This window comes from Eurytemora carolleeae, unplaced genomic scaffold (genome assembly GCF_000591075.1).
Source record: "Eurytemora carolleeae unplaced genomic scaffold, Eaff_2.0 scaffold197, whole genome shotgun sequence".
Lineage (NCBI taxonomy): Eukaryota > Metazoa > Arthropoda > Copepoda > Calanoida > Temoridae > Eurytemora > Eurytemora carolleeae.
The window spans coordinates 174,222-195,001 of record NW_019396181.1 but is presented as its reverse complement, the minus strand read 5'-3'; the positions used below and the strand labels follow the sequence as shown (position 1 = coordinate 195,001).

Sequence of the window (20,780 nt, the reverse complement as noted above, 5' to 3'; positions counted from 1 at the left end):
TAAATTTTTTTTATAAAACCGCGAAACTTTTGTTTGTTTTTGTTTTACAATGTTCACAAAGAGAACATGTTCACAATCGAAATTGAAGATGAATAGCATAGTATCATAATAAATAAAAATGAATTGAGCCATGAAATAAATAATTTGTCTAACACTTCACCTCACTCCAAGGGATTGTTCAACTGTAATTAACTAGATGAAAAATCATTTAACAACTTCTTTTTGCAGATGAAAATAAATATTTGCCAGGGCGTGATGGTGCAAAATCACACTCATATTTCTAAGTTCCGGTTTGAGGAGTAATAATGTAATCTTTCAAGTGTCCCTCTATTTATAAATGTCTGATTCACGAAGGTACCTTTAAACCTTATTTATAAGGAAGAAAGAACGGTGATTTTATCAGAGTTACAACACTTTTCTACTCAGAACAACAACTTATACTCAGATTCAGGTATCATTGGTACCGTTGTAAATCGGAAATAGAGGTTCATTTGAAATTACGCTGTTAACAGTCTCAAACCATTTATCCGCTGTTGGTGATCTATTTCTCAATATATCGTTCCCATCTACTATGCCGTAGAGTACTCAGGTCCTCGTGCTAAACCAAACCAAACATTTTAACATATATTTAGGAACGTCAGGAACTGGAAACTCAAACTCCCAATCGCTTAATCTCGATCTCCATTGTGGACACTTTAAATTTAAGGATTAATAAAAGCTACCTTTCCATATCTTCATTTTAGTTATTCCTCACCAGATACCAGGCGGGATATCGGATTAACTTTAACTGCAGGTTAACAAAAAATTGAAATCAAGCATTGATCTCAATATCCTCATTCCACAATACATGAGTTCCGATCTAGGGATGTAAATTTAGCTTGTCTGTATGTCTGTTTTTTTTTGTATCCATAAACGTCAAAACGGCTGAACCGATTGGCACCAAATTTTGTGTGGGACCTCACGTGACCCAGGGAAGGTTTATGAATGATCAAAAGTTTAAAAATTAGTGTTTAAAAGTTTCTATCTGATATCATATTGAAAGGGGATGGTGGAGTTGGCACATTTGATGTAGGGGGGGGGGGGCCCTGCCTTCATTTTTGGTTCAAATCTTCCAATTTTTTGGGTGCACGCCTAGCTAGGGTTCGAAATTCCTATAATAAAATAAAATTGAACTTTAATGACCTCTAATGACCTCTAATGACCTCCACAAATAGAAAATATTTCAACTATGGCTTAATGCATATCAAAATTGTTTTATACCTAAAATAAGAAGACGCAAATCCAACAATCATCAGTGGATGACAAAACAGGTTAAACGTATTGTTAGGCAGAAACAAAGACACTACAATACATATCAAGCGGATAGGACTCGACAGAACTACGAAAATTATAAAAAAACAGAAAAGGCCTGTAAAAAAGCAGTTAGGTCGGCTAAAAGACGGTTTGAACAAAATATTGCAAAAAACGGAAACAAGAGACCCTNTTCAATTTTAATTTATTATAGGAATTTCGAACACTAGTTAGGCGTGCACCCAAAAAATTGGAAGATTTGAACCAAAAATGAAGGCAGCCCCCCCCCCCCTACATCAAATGTGCCAACTCCACCATCCCCTTTAAAAATATTGTAAAATTAATTAAAATAAATTATTAAAATTAAAAAGTGTTAAAAGTTTTTAATTTTAGAAAAATTTTGAAAATGCACGAAAAAATATTATGAAATCCGCAAACTTTTTTTATAATGTAATAAGAGAAGATGCTCATAGATAAGGCCACAATTAAAAGTTGAAAAAGAAGATGAGCGCGAAGCGCCTAAAAGCCTAGTATATAAGTATATAATATATATCTAACTAATTTATCCCTGGATAGTTTTGGACGCACATACTAGGACAAATATTCAATAAACTGATTTCCATATTCGATATTTTACAGTAAATCATAATCTTTTATTTATTTATTGAGTGACTTCCTTTTAACAATTTGACAAAATGATCCCATTTTTTAAAATATTTGTTTGGTTTCCTTAGCGATGATAGTTAGATATTTAGATAATCCGACCAATTCTTTATCTTTGTCCCGGTTACTGTGAGCCTAAATTAAACTTGGTTATTGCTCATTCCAAGACAAAGGGAACACATTTTTGAACTTTGTGGAAGTTACCATCTCCCATACAGCTTTAATTTACATTAATTTTTTCATAAAAATCGTTCACTAATTTTTCTTCCTTTTTAATTTCTTAACTTGTGTTTTCATGGAAAATATAAAAATGTTGACGGAGTTTACAGAAGCTTACAAATAATTTTGAAAAAAACTTTAACCATTAAAACCAAACCATACTAGCCATTTGATTACATTTTCCCCACAAGTACTATTATATTATTATACATTTTCAGCCAACAGAAGAGAAGAAAAAGTTCCCTACGACAATACGAACATAATCTAAAATAATTTACTAGCTTTTTTCTTGATACAAAATGAAGCTGTTAAAATCTATAAATTCTAAGAATAGTTTACCTCTCTAAACGGTCTAATCTTAAGCCCATTTTGTGGGTTCATCAGGAAATTCCTCCTAAAATAGTCATTTAAATTTAAATATTTGGAAATGATATTTATTTATATTCTAGAATATGAGGTGGTCGAAAACATGTTAAATGATCATTGCTCATATGCTAATGAATTATTTTTAATAAGTAATAAGTAATAAGTAATAAGTAATAACAACAACAACAACAACAACAATATTGATAATAGTAATAAAAATAATAATAATAATAATTCGAGAAAATTCGATAATGAATCTTAAAAACAAAATATATTTTGATTTCTTAATTTTTTATTCCTGGTTTTCACCTGAGGTCATCAAACATGATAGTGTTCTTCGGAGAATACTGGGGATATTTACCCCAGATTACTCCCAGGGGTTTCACCTAAAAAAAATCATAATTAAAAAAAAATTATGGGAAAAGTAAATTTTAATATTTTGAGAACAAATTTTTAAAATATGACGCTTTACCTGTTTTAAAGGTGGTTATATTATCTGAATATTTAAAAACGTATTTCTGATTAACAATAATCTCCTCCAAAACTTTAAATTAATTTAAACAAGTTCAGTAATAAAACCTTTTCTCTCTCCGCACTTGGTTCAACCCAAATCAGATATGTTGCGATCTCTCAATGATCAAATGAAATATTTAATTATATCAGTTCGCATGCAAGCTTAAATTTATTTCGATTCTCGTTCAACAGTTTCCACCTATATCGGATACTTACATCTACAATCCCATATTTAGGAGTGGATATGGAGATCATTGCTCTGGAGTCCAGATAGAAGGCCAACTATAACATAATATTCTCATTTTCAAATATAATAAGAAGAACTAATATTAATTACTCTAAAGGGACTGTGTGCGTAATTTTACTTGACCCTCGTCCAATCTCCATGCCCGTTAGCAACAGTACCTTTAAAAGTTTTGTCTGATGAAGCATGAATTAGATATCAATATTTTAGTTTCTTTTAACGGTTTATTTTCTTTGGTGGGTTGGACTTTTTTCGAAGCAGAAAAACAACGCTATCTTTCTTCTTTTTAATCAGATTTAGGGTTCAAGGGTACCTTTGTAAATCGAACATTGTTATCTTTGCGTGGATGGTATCTTGAACATTAACAATTTTATATAAATGTTTATTTTTAAAATGTATCACTTTATAGTTGGGATTAGTAGTGCAGCCCAACAGCTTCATTTTTTCCTCGATCCAGACCATATTAGTAGCAGACCTATAATTACATTTTTATTATTATTATCATCATCATTTAACCTACAGTCAAAGTATCATTTTTAATTCAGGTACAGGGTGTCCCAATAAACATGGAATTCAATGACGGCTTCTATATCGCCTTTGTTCCAAGCGGGATTATTTCGTATATATAATTTCGGAGTGTCAAAGTTAAAACATTTAACAGCGAAAACTACAAGTCTCGGGATTTCCAAAATGTAGTCTACCAGTTTTTTTACTTATAAAAGTGGACGTAGGTAATAGGAAATGTGTCCTGAGCTGAAAACTTTAGAATGGGATATCCTGATCGGATAATTAATCTGGAGATTAAAAATGAGAGGAGAACAAGCAATATTTAATCTCGAGATTAAGAAAACGAGTGGATTAAGCATTAATCCCGATATCCACCATTCTAAAGTTTTCAGCTCGGAGCTGAAAACTTTAGAATGGATAAACTTTAATCCTGACTTCTTGATCCGAATATCCACTGTGGAAACTTTTCATTTTAGTCCTTAATCCACTCTTTTTCTCTCTCCTTGGATATCCGTTAATTGTTTTCACCAATGAGAATATTTCTGTTCTCTCATTGGTTGCCCGCTTTTCTCTGATTGGCTGCTACAGTTTCTCAAATGATTAAATATTAATTTGAATTTTATCGTTTTTCATACACTTTTAAAATAATCTTGCAAGATTATGTTAATCTTGAGATTATCAAAAAGAGAGGATTAAGCATTAATCCCGATATCCACCATTCTAAAGTTTTCAGCTCAGATTCCAGTTAATTAAAAATCAACAAAGCAAGTTTAAAGCAACAATAAAGGTAAACCATATTTTGGGAAGCTAATTAGACTTACAATCTTTTTTTGATGGACGTTATTCCGTTTATCAATAATCAAAAATCTGAGACGATAGTCATTTATTCAAGTCGTCTCTCAATTCCCATGTTTATTGGGATACCCTGAATGTTACGTTGTGCTCCATATTAATAGCAGACTTAAAGTTTAATTATTAATTCAATCTATATTTGTAATGGACTAATAGTTGAAATCTAGAAAAAAATTATAAGTGGCATAAAAGCTTCCAAATTGAAATACAATTAAGTTTTTTTATCCATCAAAATTCCTTCCTCCCCCCTTAGGACGGGGAACGGTTTCTATGAAAATTTATTCCCCCCCCCCCCTTCCTTCTCCAGAATCTACGGGGTGTCCCACGAAACATGACAATTGGTAAATAGTTCTGAATGTCGTCTTCCATATACTGTATAAGATATTTAAGGCTTTTTGCAGTTTATTTTGTTAAAAAAATCTTTTGCTCAAATATATTTTACTTTGAAATAAAATTTACTATAATATGACTCACATTATAATATCTTTATTAATGTCTTAGGCATCAAACATCATAACAAATTATGGAAAAAGACATTCTAAACTATTCACAAATTGTCATGTTTCGTGGGACACCCTGTATTTCCCACCTACCAAATACAGATATCGTAGTACTCGTATGCAGTCTCCAAGAACTCATGAAGGAACGGACGCATTAGCTCCCAACCAGTCTCCGCAACAGACTAGCAACATTATTATCATTATTATTATTATCATGACTATCAAATCTACGCACAATAAAAATATAATCAAAGACAATTTTAAAAACTTTGTAAATTCTAATTAAATTATTCGTAAAATGACATTTGCCCATATCAAGTTTCAGTTTTTAGACTTTATTTTGATTTATTTTTATTAGAAATACAATCAAAAGTTGAAAAAACGAATTCCCTTTACCCCTCTCAAGATCAACAAAGTTCTGCAATAAGACATGTACATCGAAAAAAAAACCTATTATATTACGAGATCAAATTATAAGAATTTGAGTCGCGGCTTGAATTTGAGTCGCGGCTCAAATATGGTTGATTCCATTTAAAATTCAATGTTTTAAGATTTAAGCCGGCGCTCAATTAAAACCTGTTTTTGGCGGATTTGAGACGCGGCTCAAATTCATTAAAATCGGACTCTGACCGTTTTAATAGCTTAATAAATGACTAACTGAATGTTCTTAGATTGAAGAAGAGAATGAAAAATAAGTATCTAAGAAATGGAAAAAATTTAATTTACCCTGTGGTCGAAGAGCGTGTAGTCTATATCAAGAACTAGAAGTTTTTTATTCTCTCTAGAGGGATTTAAAACCTTAACTTCATACTCACGAACCTTCAACATTGGTCGCATCATTTTAACATTTATAATTATGATAATTCTGATAATTAAGATAAAGATGATAAAGATGATAATGGTGATGATGATAATAAGTATAAATATAAAATAACAATGATAATAAGAATAATGATGATGATAATGGTAAACCAACGATAATTAAAATATAATAATAGTAATAATTGGTTAAATTTTAAAAAAAAATAATTATGATGATTATGCTGATGATGATAGTAATATTAATATAAATAACGATGCCTATAATAATAATCAGGATGATGATTATGTTAACGATAAAAATAATAACTTTGATGATATTGAAGATGATAATAATCATAATAGTAATGATGATGATGACGATGACGATGATGATGATGGTATCATGGTAATAATTATAAGGATGTTTAAAGTAATAATAATGTTGACGATGATGTAGATAATTATGATGATAATGATGTAAATGATAACAATTACAATTATTAAAAAAAATTACCCTCTTCTCAATTTTGACGAGATTATTTTCATTTTGTTCAATTGTCACCTCCTCCTCTTCTATATCAAAATCATTTAAAACCTGAAAAAGAAAACTTAAAATTAGTTTAAATTTCCATCTCTTTCAAAGCGACTTCTTTATTTTTTATTACTGCAAGTTTGCATTGATACTTAATTTTTGCTTAAATTTTTCATTNTGGAATTGGAAGTCAAGTTCTACCCTAGAATCAACATGTAAACTTACCGTATGTACCTACATAGTAAAATATATATTTGCCATTTTATCTTTCTATATAATAAAGCTCTTTGCTAATATACATATATTTATAAGAAAATAAGTATTCACAACATGATTTGAAGTTTTATTCACTCTATATATATATAAGTAGTATATATATTAAAAAAATCTGCAAGTTCAATTTTTTTTTACAATATATTAGGGTGACACACGAAGAAGTAAAGTAATAAAATCAAAAGTGCATATAGGTCCTCTGGGTGATGTCATTCCTTAGTATTGAAATGCTAAATTATTTTATGCTCTATCTTGATGAACTTAGGTGGAAGTAGTTTCAGGAAAAAATCACGGTTTTTGCCAACACTTTGCAACACCAAATTTTGTATAGGCTGCATTGGATTCTAAAAATTGAGATTAAAAGTTCAAATTTTGCATGCAGCCTCATATTGTGTCTACTAGGATCACAAAGAAAATTTGGGATCGGAGGATATTGATCATCAACAAAAATCAAGATTTTGCCGAAAGCCCTAAACAACTACCTCCTGATGCAATGCTCCGATCAACCTAAAATTTTCTCAAAATGCTCATAAGGAATCATAAGGAAGTGAAATCTGCAAGTGGCCCCAATGTGGACCCCCAGACCGCCCAGGCAGCAGGATGCACTGTTCCGCCCCTGATCTAACTAGACCTTTAAAACCCCAACATTTAGTCTATATTGGGCCACATCACTCATAGAATCTATGCACCCAAACATTTTTTTTCAAACCCCATTCGTGTGTCTCCCTATATATCAACCATAGCTGGTCAAACGGTTAGACCAAAAGGGCTGATTTTTTTGAGGAAACCCATGTGCACCTACGCTAAAAAATTTCAAAAATCAATTTTTTCTTTCAAAATTCTTTTTTGTATAGTATTTTATATATCTTTAACCCCCCAACCCCTCCCCTCTAGAATCTCTTTTTGCACCTCCGGAAGATCTGTAGGGGTGGTTTGTGATTCAACAATGGATTCCTCCAGGGATCCCATCATCATTATCTAAAATTATTTTTTTCATCAAAACAAATTAGAATTTTTATATTCTCATATTTTAAAAAAATCTGTTTTTACATCATCAAATATTCAAATTAACCAATTTAATTTAAACTGAACTTGGAATTTTAGAGATTTTATAAAAATAAGCTTAAATAATTTAGCTATGTTATTAGATTTTCTTGGCAAGGTACAATTTTCATTTATGTTAGAAACGCTCCATGCCAAAACATCATTCTAACTTCTCTTAAGCTTTTAAACTCACTTTTGGAATAAAAATGTAATAAGCAAAATATACGATTTGTAATTTTACCTTAAAGTTAGGTTTTAGGCCGAGAGACGAAATTAAAGCGTCATCAGAAGCTGCTTTTCCTAAAATAAATTTTAAAATAAAATATAGTTTCTTCAATTAAATCTTAGGTACGAGCAGCTAGGGAAGCCCAGCTTTGCTTTGAAGCTCAGTTTTCTCTATGAATTTTAACCTTCTCAATTTAAAACTTTTAAACAAAGATAAAAGTTTCATTGATTCTACTTAATACCTTAATTCTGTCAACTTCCTTAGTTTTGATCAGTCACACAAAAAAAAAAAACAAATAAAAACAGGCTGACAAACAAAGTTTACTACTTTATATATAGATAATGTAATTTTTATTATTATTAAATCTCGATAAAAGTAACCGTGAAAAACCCCCATTTCCCTAGAAAAGGTTCAAAGTAAAATCTTGACAACATTACTTTTTAAGGTAAGATCACAATTTTAAATATCATACATAACTTTTCTTTTCTCCATGTTATCCCATGAATCCTATTAAGAACATGTGTTTTTCATTTTGATAAAGTAGTAAAACTTAAACTTTCGGCCAAACTAACTCTCCATTCATACCTTTAATCTTCAGGTTTAAAAGTTTCTGCCTTTCAGGTCTTACTCCAGTCTTGTTCATGATCTTTACCTAAATATTGGGGTTTCACAAAAATTAATTTTTAAAAAGTTGCAAAAACGCAAAATACTGAAAAAATTGGAGCAAATTATTTTCAGATTTACCAGTTAAAATATACCTTTAGGGCAAGAACATCTTGTGAAGGGTCGACATCGGTTATCTAAGAAAGAAGAATGATCATAACTATTGCAAGAAATATAATCGAAGTCGGTGCAGAATCTATCAATATTAATCAAACGAAAAATTTGAAAGGAATATTAATTAAATTTAATTATTTTACCTCATACTCCTTTCCTGCCCATTTTACGTGTACGTTCATGGACATTTTACAACTTTATGGTTAGAATCTGAAATTCTAATGACAAATCTTAGATTCAAGGTTAAGAAAATCAGATTATAAATCGAAATGCCATTACTAATTTCAGGAGATGGACTTTTAGTTAAGTTCTAATTAAATGGAAAAATATTTTGACAGTGGCAGTTAAAATGGCTTCAGGGACAAATTCCTGAAAAACACACCCTGACCTGGCAATAGGTATGTTACAATAACTTTATTTTGAAAATATATACTTAAATCTTTGATTGAAGTTGTATTAATGTATAAAATTAATAGAAGGGTGGGTGAAGAATAGGACCCAAATGGACGCTATTATGTGAATTATGTATTTGCTCCGCTATACAAGTAAGGTGCTCAATACTTTTCCCTTGCTTTGGTCGGCTTAATTGTTTTGTTGTTTTGAAGGCTGCGCAATAAGACATAAATTGCTGCGGTGCCTTAAATAAGGAATTTTTAGTCGTCTTTGAAAAAAAATTTATTTATTCAAAGGAGGAAAACGTCTTTAAAAACTAAATATCATTAAGCGTTCAAAAACGTACAAATTGCCATTGTAGTTTAGTTTTAATAATTCTAACAGAAGACATTTTGGTCCTTTGTCAATTTTTAAATTTGAAAAGAAAGAAGCGAATAATGTCCGCGGCATTTCATTCCAATGTGCGCATATATACAAACTCAAAAACCTGCTCCATAAAAATCTAAACCTTAACAATTGTGTTTTATAGTCTCTACTGTCACCTATCCCATATATTCAGACTTGAATAAATTGTTTATCTGAAAATCAATGAAAACTTATCTGATTTCTCTTTTGTCGCCGATTCTGTTGTTTCTTCATCTGTATCAATTCTTGAAGTAAAAAAGTATTTTTTACAGATTGTAACGAATTGCAAAATGAGACCGGATGTCCTAAGGTATGCAAGAATCTAGAGAATATAGATAAAAAGTTTGAAGATGAGTGGAGACGCGACTAAAAGTCTGACAAGGGTTGAAAAGGCAGTCAGGTAAAATCCTAAAGAGTATTTGTTTTTAAATCATAAAGCTAATAATAAAAAGTTTCGGTTATTATTTTGTGTGTTCTAGAGAACGGGGTTTGGACACCCCCCCCCCCCCTTCTATCAATCTTGTACATAAGGGTTAGTTTAAGTTAAGACAATTTCTGGGCCGAGCGGTGCTCCTATCAATTTTGTGGATGATTTCGATTTCAATTTTATTGTATTATTTCAGTGTTAGGTTAGGTTCAGAAAATTACTGGTCCTCGAGCGCTGCGGCTAGGACTGGCCAGGGGGTGAAACAATTTGTTATCCCCGACTTTTATTTTTCCTCCCAAGATTGAAAACCATTCCCCCTTCCGATCCCTTCGAAATATAAATATGTACCCCATGTTGCTTTCTTAGGTCAAAGATGGTGTCTGCCTGGAATAATATTAAGTATGGAAGAACTATGTTCAAGATTGAGCTTAAAACAAGGAAATTGTCAGAAATATTAAATTGAAATTAAAATTCATAAACGTTCAGGAGATTTGTTCAAATATACTTTGGAAAAATCTAAATATTTAGAAGAGATTTAAAAAGATATATCAGGAGATTTGCTCAAATATACTTTGTTAAAATCTAAATATTTAGAAAGTATTCAAAAATATATACAATAGAAATTGTGTGGAAGAAAAGACAGCTAGGCAGGTTTGGCGTATTATTTTGATATCTCATATTTCAATCATTATCCAAAACGATAAATTCTTAAAATTTTTGTCGATTTTCCATTTTTATTTCTTTTGATGATTAGTTTCTCGGAGAGCACCCCTGTCTGGATTTTAGGAAAACCTTATCATAGAAGTAAACCCAGACAAGGTCAGTGGTTTCCCCAATTCTCATTAAACTTCGAACCATTATTTCTTATCTTGATGTTTATGTTTTCTTTTATTCTGATACCATATATCAAAATAAAATGATTACAAAGAAAAAACACTTATTTTCAATTTAACGTTAATCAAAAAAAGGAATAATAATTTCTTACATGAAGAAATATTATAATTGTTTTTAACGATTTAATCTTCTTTTTTTAGAAGATGAGTCTATGCCCAAATCAGAAATTATGGCTTTTGAATCTGATTTCAGTTCTAGGATATGGTTTACGTACAGGTACGGTTTACAGTTCATGACTGTACAGTACACTGTACTGTGTACACTTAACATTTCAGTGCATGTTCAATTACCTGTAATAAAACTGAGACGTTTTATTTGCGCTTGCGTATTATTTTAATCAAGATTCGACAGACAAGTCTGGTGATCCAGTTTTATGTTTATTTTGATCCCGGAATAAAATCCAATTACAATCTCAAACTAATCTGATATTTAAACTTTCGTAGAAAAATTATTATTTCAAAATTCGATTTTCATTATTTTCCCGTCTTGAACACAGTGAAAATTATTGAGTTGCCTTACATTTTTTTTTTGGTATATTTATCTAAGTCCAGGTTTAGGGAATGGGGAGTAGTATGTTGTATAGTCATTAGTTCATTTTTTAATGACAAAAGCATATATTGATTGATTGATTGATTGTCCAGGTAGGATCTACGTAAGGAAGAACATATTATATACTGATTGCTTGATCGATTATTTAACCAAATGTTAATTGATTGATTGATAGTCAAGATCGGATCTACGTAATTCCATGAAACAGATTTAACTACAGACTGAATAGATTGATTGACAAATTAAATGTTTGATAAGATTACAAATTGTTTGACTTTGAACAATTGATTTAACCAAATCTTGATTAATTAATTAATTGATTGTCAAGATCGGATCTCCGTAATTCCCTGGAACAGATTTAACTACTGACTGAATAGATTGATTGACAAATTAAATGTTTGATAAAATTACAAATTGTTTGAACAATTGATTTAACCAAATCTTGATTAATTAATTAATTGATTGTCAAGATCGGACCTCCGTAAGTTTTCTGGAACAGATTTAACTACTGACTGTGGTTGGGGCTGCATGATTAGAACAGGGCAGATGATGATGGCTCAGGTGTATATATTGTTTTGAAAAATTTAATACGAAGATTGATTCCAGCCACAAATGTCTGGCTGAAACGTAATTTACCAATAATACTTGGAAAAACTTGTCGATTTTGACCATAGCTTGAATTTCTCCAAGTAAAATCGATTTCAACGAAAAATTAAAAAAAAAATTGGAAACTAAACTTTTGACACATTTCTGATGCAAAATCAATTTTCGGTTTGTTAATTTTAGGGTCTTGTAATGCACTGGCTTGGAAGAGAGTGGAGAACAAACAAACAACCCGCAGACAATCCCACACCTTCCCCTGACAGACAAACATCGGTTAAAGATAGAATACATAGAGATATCCTCAGGTTCAAGTCATGACAAACTCATAATAGACAAACTTCGGAAATGTCAACTCCGGAACAAAAACAATCTCCTTAAAGAATAGATTGATAGATAGATAGATAGATAGATAGATAGATAGATAGATAGATAGATAGATAGATAGATAGATAGATAGATAGATAGATAGATAGATTCAATCAGAATCAATAGCTGGCTCAGAACTTAAAATAAAAAACTTCTTATGACTTTGATTGTTTTTAGTAATATATATATATACAATACATCTATATATATAATTTAGGAGTTGTGGATTTTAAATTGAGCAAGACTTTTTAATTGAAGTTTTCAATTTTTGTGTAAACCATTTTAGGATTTGGGGGAAATTATTTCAAAGATTATAATTTCGGATCTTCTGGTTCTTTGGTTCGTTCAGATTTGCATGAAAAGTGTATCTTGGTAGATGGTGGAATGCTTTATGTTTTTATTTTCATTATTAAATATTTTTACAATTTTTTTGTTTTATAGATTATTTTCTGATGTTGAAATATCCTCTCCTCTCTCAATACACAATCTAGGTAACTGTTGTTAACATTTCAAGCGACCCTTTCCTCTATTTAAAAGGGGCAAGATCTATTCACAGCGGTATCTTTTAAGAATTTATCTTATCAATAATATGGGAGAAATCGTTTATTAGCCGGAAAAGTGTTCACTTAAGTTGCAAGAAATCTGTTAAAGTCACTAAAGAGAGAGAAACATTTTTTTAAAGAGAAATCGTGGATATTACGATCAGGTTTGATCAGGAAAAAACTTTTTAGGGTTCTTATTCAGATATTCGGACATGGCACTCTTTTGCAACAAAATAATTTTTAATTTTAAAGAGTGATCATTTTTCATCCCAGTTTTGAACTAGTTTTTTTGCCGACTTGAAAAAATCTCGTCCTTCAGTGGTTTTAAAACTTGTCCAAAAGTTTTATAAAATCTCAGCTTAATGTCGAGTTCTGGAACGACTATTTACGAGTTAAAGTCTACTTAAATTGTCTACTTTTTCTCGACTTAAAAAGTCAAGTAAAAGTCGACTTCTGGGATTAAAAAGTCGAGTTTAAGTCGACTTTTGTTCGTTGGGATATGATAGGTTCTTTTACAATTTTTGATTTTGATCTGTTTAGTACGCCTGGGCCGAAATATCGGTAAAGGAGCTGGAAACTGGTTCGGACCAGCATCTGTAGCATACCTCATGCAGCTAGCCGTAGCTAATTTTCAAGGTTGCCATTTAAGGATTGATTGATGGATTGATTAAGTGATTGATTAATTGATTGTATTTAGATTACTTTGCTTATTGAATTTATGACTAATTTTTATTGCTATTGATGGATTGAATCGTCAATTAATGGATTGACTTGCTCAATTGATCGATTAATTTTCTTAATTGTTGGATTGATTTTCTGAATGATTGATTTTCTAAATTGTTGGATTGATTTGCTAATTTTTGGATTGACGTTTTATATCATTGATTGATTTGCTTAATTAATGGACTGACTATTTCTATTGATGGTTTAATTTGCTAAATTATTGGACTGATTTTCTCAAGTTCAGGATTTATATGCTTAATTGATGCAGTGCTAAGTTAATTTTCTAAAATGATTAATTGATTTGCTTATTTGTTTTTCTTAATTGTTGATTTACATCATTGATGGATTTAAATAATAAAAAATAATATTTGAATTAGGAGACTGTTTTTTTTACCATTAAAGCGTTGCATTAAGCTTCAGGCTGTCATTTAAGTAGCATATTTAGAAGGGAACTCGAATTTAATAAATTATTTCGCTTAGAATTATTTTACAGGAAAATATTAATTTTATAAATATTTTAGAATACCAAAGCTTAGTGAGTAATTTAGCTGTGTACGTAGCTCAAGATTGTACAGTGTACAAGGAGGATATTGTCAGTATGTGTACAGGTACGTACAGTGTATTAGTACGTACAGTATAGTCACTGTACAGTATACAGATGTGTACACTTGCACTGTTAAAACGACCAATTTCGTTAATTTTTTATGGTTTTTTCAATGAACTTGTTTTAAAAGAATCGTTATTTCTTACTTTTTTCCTTTTTTTTAGTGAGCCGAGTGCCCAAGGAAACTGTAATTCAAGATTTCGCTGTATTAGAAACCCCAACTCATCTAGATACCATGCAATATTCTTTCAGGTGCATTTTTAAAAATTTCTGGTTTTCCTTTTTTCTTATTTTCAGTTCCACAAGAATAAAGTTTCAAATCAAGAAAAAATTTTAAAAAATTATTTAGTGAGGAAGTTATTGTTGAGGGGGAGAGCTGGTGCTTCGAGGAGGTAAATAATGATATTTATTTAGCAGGGTCGATTAGGAAGTAAAATAATGTGTAATTGAACAAATAAAACAGTCACCCTTCAATACAAAGAGAGTTTATGGAAGAGCCCATGTCAATAGGGTGCCAAACAAAATATATACCTATGTTTTCCCAATCTCAATGGGTTTCGATATAATCAATTCTAAATGAATACTTGTGAAAATGTGAATTTTTGTCCACCAACAATTCCCCTCTCTCACAGAAAAGGAGGGAAGAAAGTGCTCACCTAGTTTTCTAATATTTTTTTTTACTTTTAGGGTGGATCGCTGGTTCCTGACCCAAACTGGAAACCTTTAGTTATATTTATCCCTGTTAGGTGTCAACACAATCAATTAATTCATTTTAAAGTTTTTTAATAAAATTAGTTGAATTAAAAATGTTTTTATTGTGAATTTCCAAATTTTGATTGATTCGATTTCTTTGGTTAAATAATTGAGTAGTTGAAATCTAGCTGTAAGACCTATTTATGAGTTTATACTTAATTGACCTAATTTGATATGATTTGACTTTATAAGACGACTTTTTTGTTAAATTGTTGTATTAATTTGTTGTTAGATTGGAAGATTAATTTGCTGTTAAATCGGTGTATTAATTTGTTGTTAAATTGGTGTATTAATTTGTTGTTAAATCGGTAGATTAATTTGTTTTTAGATTTGTAGATTAATTTGTCGTTAAATTGGTAGATAAATTTGTTGTTAAATTGGTGTATTAATTTGTTGTTAGATTTGTAGATTAATTTGTTGTTAAATCGGTAGATTAATTTGTTTTTAGATTTGTAGGTTAATTTGTTGTTAAATTGGTAGATAAATTTGTTGTTAAATTGGTGTATTAATTTGTTGTTAGATTTGTAGATTAATTTGTTTTTAAATCGGTAGATTAATTTGTCGTTAGATTGGTAGATTAATTTGTTTTTAAATCGGTAAATTAATTTGTTGTTAGATTGGTAGATTAATTTGTTGTTAAATCGGTAGATTAATTTGTTGTTAGATTGGTAGATTAATTTGTTGTTAAATCGGTAGATTAATTTGTTCTTAAATTGGTAGATTAATTTGTTGTTAGATTGGTAGATTAATTTGATGTTAAATCGGTAGATTAATTTGATGTTAGATTGGTAGATTAATTTGTTGTTAAATCGGTAGATTAAGTTGTTGTTAAATCGGTATATTGATTTGTGGTTAAATCGTTAGATTAATTTGTTGTTAAATCGGTATATTGATTTGTGGTTAAATCGGTAGATTAATTTGTCGCATAATTGATTGATTGTAATTAGACTCGGTGGAGAACGTTTCAATCCTCTTTATTCTAGTTGTCTAAGGTATAAATTAAATGGCGCTTTCAAATATTTTGTTGTTAATCAAAATTTTAATTTTGTGACATCTTTCTCCGTGAATTTTATTTATGATGAAAAAAACACTTTCATGTTTTAACAAAATTTCACTTCAGAGTGTTAAGATATCCCACTTTAGTGTTTTTCATTGATTTTAATGTTTGCCTTAGATCGATATTAACCCAGGAGCATATATTTTCTTGAAAAAGTCAACTTTCCCCCTATTAGATAGATTTTTTATGTTTTTTTTTAGATGAATTGGGGAAAGTAGATGATTAAAGGGACTGTTTGCCTAACTTCAAGTAACCCTCCATTTATGATCAGCTGAAAATTTCCGGTGTGCACTGCGTACAGTCTGAACTCTGAAATCTGCAGCTGATCATACAAATGGATTCAGATACATTTACACGGACATCTCTGTATTCGACGAAAACAGAAAGATTTTAATGGTATCGTTGTAAATCAGGCATTCCCCTCTTTGCATGGAGAATCACATGGCATTACGCTTACAGTCCCTTTAATAGTGGAAATTTCATGACTTTTTGTGTAAAAAGTATCACTAAAAGACCGAATGGATAATCGTATATCATTTTTAAAAATGTTATCCCCTTTTTTTAAACCATATTGGTAAGTATTTATGTATGGNTTTAAAAATAGTGTACTGGGTCTGTTCAACTTGAAAATAGCTTAATACATACAGTTTAAAAGATCATGCTTGGAAATTTAAATGTACCACTTACAAATCTAAGAAAATGATATTTCTTGCAGGTCCTTGTTAACCCTACCTAGCAGTCTTGGTTGGATTGGAGGCCGGCCTACACATTCTTTATACTTCCTTGGCTTTCAAGAGGACGACCTCATTCATCTAGGTAACAGCATTAATTGACAATTGTCATTTTATTTATGACATTTTGTTTCTTAATTGTAGTTTATAAGTGTCACATGTTTTTTATGAACTATTATTGCAAATTAAAATTGTTCTATTGAGTTAATTTTTTTGAGACTGTTAACCTTATTTCAAGCAACGCTTGATTTAAAGTAACCACACTCTTGCCCCTTATTGAGTCAACTGCAATAAGAGAGTTTTGTAAAGATAAAATTGTATCAATTTTCTTTCATTCAAGACAATGAAAGAAATCTGCAAGTTTAAAAGAAAACCAAGGATATCATCCTCATTTTTCTCAGTCAAAGAGTTTAAGGGTACCGATGTGAATGAAAATGGTTCTCTGTAAATGATGGGGAACTTGAAACTACGTCTACAGTTCCTTTTAATTTAGTTATTATTCTTTGCATGGAAAATTGTTTCCTTTCAGACCCTCATCGACTGCAGCCTGCAGTAGACACTACAGGGGTTAATTTCCCTACACACTCATATCATTCCTCTGCTCCTAGGTTAGTTTAATATAGGAAGATTAGACAGGGTTTTATATTTTCTTGCCAAATTATTTTCCCCCTTTACCCCTTTCAGAATCGGGATTTTACACCTGAATTTAACAAAAAAACATAACACGTTTTTCTCTTCTTTTTAAAAATTTTTTTTACGAAAATTCATTTTATATAATTTCAGAAAAATATCAATATCTAAGATGGATCCCAGCTGCTGTTTAGGATTCTATATCAGGTATATACTAGTAATAACTAAATAATATACGGCGCTTCACGCTTCACGCTGTTGGGGGTTAACATACTTTTTAGAAAACGACATAAATTAGGAATTAGGATGATATAAGTTTTGTTGTCTTAACCTGGTGCGCATGAGATTAACTCTTCAGCAATTTTTTTCTACATTTTTCGGTCCCCGGCCCCAATATTCATACGAAATTTAGAAAAATAAAATAAGCTTGGAAAACTTTTGATTTTGTAAATTGGAAAATGTTAAGCTTAAAGGGATTGTTGTTGTAATTTTAAGTGACCCTCCATTGCCCTATTCACAATTGTACCCTGTAAACCTGATCAATAACGTGGAAGATATCGTCGTTTTTCCAGGTTTAATTAAGTGATACATTCTAACAATAGTCTTCATTGTTTCTGAATCAGAAATCCGCAAGTCACGTTAACCGATAATCATGATAAAAATTAACCAATTTTTAAAGTGAAAACTATTGATATCTTATTCATTCTTAATTTTTCAAAGATTTTAAGGGTACCCTTGTAAATCGGACATGCCACTTCAAAGAGAGGTTCACTTGAAATTTTATCTACAGTCCCTTTATATCTATTTATTTGTTTTAGAACACGAGATGAGTTTGAATGCTGGTGTCAGGGAATTGAAGAATTTGCCACGCCTTCACCTGTTGAGGGGCGTTCCCAGTACCCAATATTCTCTGTAGCTCAAGGGAGAGGGGATGGGGTGGGAGGTAGGGGGGAAGAGGGGGAGTGGAGCTCACTCCCTGAGGAAACAGAGACACAAGAAGATATTCAATCTGAAGATTTTGTATTTTTATAAAAGTAAAATTTACTTTTTCACTAAAATTTAATTTAATCATATTTATTGATTTTTTTCTTGAGCAGAAAAAATGATTGCTAGATTGTATGAATGTCACCCACCAATAAAGTTTGCGGAATGGTTAAACAGTAAAAAATTAACTGAATATTTCGTCAAAGGACAAGGAGTTTTTATTTAATTAAGTAAATTATTGTCAGAAACTCGACCATTGGTTTTCTGTAACATGTTCTCAAAAATTTACATTGGGACTCATTAAACTGTGGAATAGGTTAACAACTGTTTGTTATTCAATATTTACTAGCTGAAGGGCCCGGCGTTGCACGTGGAAAAAAATGAAAACCCCCCGACCACCGATGAGGGTCCACAAAAAATTTCAGCCCATTCGGTCCGGCCGTTTGGCCGGCTATAGGCAACAAATATATATACGAATGTCTTGTTTTATTATATAGATAATAGTCGAATGAACATGAAACATTTGTATAGCGTACACTACACTGACCAATTTCACTTAATAATTTGATTTTCAAGCTCCAGGCAATTTGTTGCTGTTTAACAACATGAAAAACACAATAATGCTGAAATGTTGTTTTCCTACTCCACAGTTTTATAGTTCTAACTATATACTCCAAATGAATAGGTTGACTATGGAACGGGTTTAATCCTATCTCCCTAATAAAATATATATTTCTTTTTTATGTAATATACCAGATTAAACTTTAAGATTAAAAATAGATTTTTTCTTAAGTTTGAACTTTATTTTTCAAGATTGCTCCTGTCAGAAAATAAAGAATATTGTATATGTATTTTGTAAATTATTAACAGTATTGTTGCATTGCACATGTGCACATGGACTTGTTCCAACCCTTCTCTGATTACTAATAATGTATGTACTATAAATCACAAATAATGTATTAGGTATATTATTTATTTTTGTAACCTAAGGGACTGTAGACGTAATTTCAAGTGACCCTCCATTTATGGGATACCCGATTCACACCGGAACACTTCAAACATTGTCTGATCAAGGACGAATAAGATATTCTCATTTTTCCAGCATTTAACTCCCTATCAAATTGACTTGCGGACTTGCTACATATAATTTTAGCAAAATCTTCAGAACTTAACACGGGTTAAGATAGAAAATTGCTACTTAAAAAATTTAAAGAGCACCAGTGTGAATCGGACGATCCAGTCTTTCAATAAAGGGTTACTTGGAATTAAGTTCACAGTGTTTTTTGCATCTTTATTTTGAATTAGTTTTAAAGGCCTCTACTTTTCTTCAACTACAAATTCAGATTATTGAATTAATAATTTATTTTAAGGGACCAATTAAATAAAATGGAACATTTTAACAATAATCACTAATACTTTTTTTTATAAAAGGTGAATTTTATAGTTTCCTGTTTTAATCTCTGAATCCCTCGCCTGAGCCCATTATCAATGGTTTGAACGTTTGTAAAATGTGTTAAATGTTATTATTTATTTAATGCACATTTTACTGTACTTGTGCATTTTATTCGATAAATATTACTTATTTTTCCAAAAAAAAATATATTCCCGAAGAACAAAAATTATTTGTATAACCTACATTTTTTCAAACCTTTTCAACAAACTTTAAAGGGAGTGACCGGCAATGTATGGTAGTTGAACTGAGAATGCAGTTTTGTAAAGAAATCTTTATGATTCATTTGAGATCTATCGGAAGTTTTAACGATGTATATATGTTCTGCAAGAGTGCAAATTCAATGATTGTCCATTCTGTAGAGATGATTTTGAGAATCGTTTTTTTAATTATTCAATAACAACGACGAAAATGCAACAAAAATCTAAAGTAAACTAATTTGATGTTGAGAAACAAAGTTCTCCACAGAAATTGTTTCATTTTCATCATTATTTTGACTTTCTTATTCTTTACTTTGTTCGTAGATTTCTTCAAATTCTTCAAATGTCGTCTTTTCAATAAAAATTGCAGGCAATCTACAAACAAAATTGTGAACAATAAGACGTTACAGAAACTTATGACTGAATAAGATTAGTTTTTTTCGATAATAAAAGTTAATTTCTAGTCTCAAAATCTGTTCCTGAACAACTTATTAGTTTACTGTCGAATTTGTGTTACTTTTTTCGTGGTTGTCATTGAATAATGAAAAAACCGTTCTCAAAATTATCCCTCCCAAATGGACAATTCATGAGAATTTAATTTAAAGATTGAATTTGGGCTCTTGCTGAACAAATATGCACCGTAAAAACGTCTGATAGGTCTC

The 20,780-nt window shown here is 30.7% G+C and overlaps 2 protein-coding genes across 5 annotated transcripts; one reads left to right on the top strand and one right to left on the bottom strand.

Annotated features, from left to right (window-relative positions):
• Positions 1–165: 165 nt before the first annotated feature.
• Positions 166–9,057, bottom strand: LOC111697409 (ubiquitin-like domain-containing CTD phosphatase 1). Of its 4 annotated transcripts, none has more exons than XM_023467420.1 (15): positions 8,951–9,057; positions 8,789–8,830; positions 8,616–8,682; positions 8,046–8,104; positions 7,670–7,738; positions 6,470–6,550; positions 5,881–5,973; positions 5,248–5,336; positions 3,698–3,770; positions 3,268–3,333; positions 2,848–2,924; positions 2,512–2,566; positions 2,020–2,088; positions 502–598; positions 166–312 (listed from the first exon to the last, which is right to left on the bottom strand). In XM_023467420.1, exons 1-14 carry the CDS (start codon positions 8,993–8,995, stop codon positions 542–544), a joined length of 942 nt encoding a protein of 313 aa, XP_023323188.1. In that variant the 5' UTR covers positions 8,996–9,057; the 3' UTR covers positions 166–312; positions 502–541. The 4 variants fall into 4 exon arrangements, with proteins under 4 accessions (XP_023323188.1, XP_023323189.1, XP_023323190.1 ...); XM_023467421.1 differs by having other exon boundaries at positions 166–280; XM_023467422.1 differs by having other exon boundaries at positions 166–280; positions 521–598.
• Positions 9,058–9,853: 796 nt separating this feature from the next.
• LOC111697407 (cysteine protease ATG4D) lies at positions 9,854–18,642 on the top strand. Its single transcript, XM_023467418.1, has 17 exons — positions 9,854–10,005; positions 10,399–10,470; positions 10,787–10,851; positions 11,067–11,142; positions 11,946–12,036; positions 12,262–12,383; positions 12,886–12,935; positions 13,527–13,622; positions 14,231–14,317; positions 14,478–14,565; positions 14,663–14,705; positions 15,001–15,059; positions 16,014–16,058; positions 16,839–16,939; positions 17,384–17,462; positions 17,638–17,691; positions 18,303–18,642. Exons 1-17 carry the CDS (start codon positions 9,956–9,958, stop codon positions 18,514–18,516), a joined length of 1,392 nt encoding a protein of 463 aa, XP_023323186.1. The 5' UTR covers positions 9,854–9,955; the 3' UTR covers positions 18,517–18,642.
• Positions 18,643–20,780: the final 2,138 nt, after the last annotated feature.

Bases quoted from the DNA above. Each gene is read 5' to 3' on its own strand.
- LOC111697409 (XM_023467419.1), bottom strand. From the start codon at position 8,995: ATGTCCATGAACGTACACGTAAAATGGGCAGGAAAGGAGTATGAG. The intron at 8,831-8,950 runs GTAAAATAATTA...CTTCTTTCTTAG, and splicing joins GGGCAGGAAAGGAGTATGAG to ATAACCGATGTCGACCCTTC. The intron at 8,105-8,615 runs GTATGAATGGAG...AATTTATTTTAG, and splicing joins TTTAAACCTGAAGATTAAAG to GAAAAGCAGCTTCTGATGAC.
- LOC111697407 (XM_023467418.1), top strand. From the start codon at position 9,956: ATGAGTGGAGACGCGACTAAAAGTCTGACAAGGGTTGAAAAGGCAGTC. The intron at 14,706-15,000 runs GTAAATAATGAT...TTTTACTTTTAG, and splicing joins AGAGCTGGTGCTTCGAGGAG to GGTGGATCGCTGGTTCCTGA. The intron at 16,940-17,383 runs GTAACAGCATTA...GTTTCCTTTCAG, and splicing joins GGACGACCTCATTCATCTAG to ACCCTCATCGACTGCAGCCT.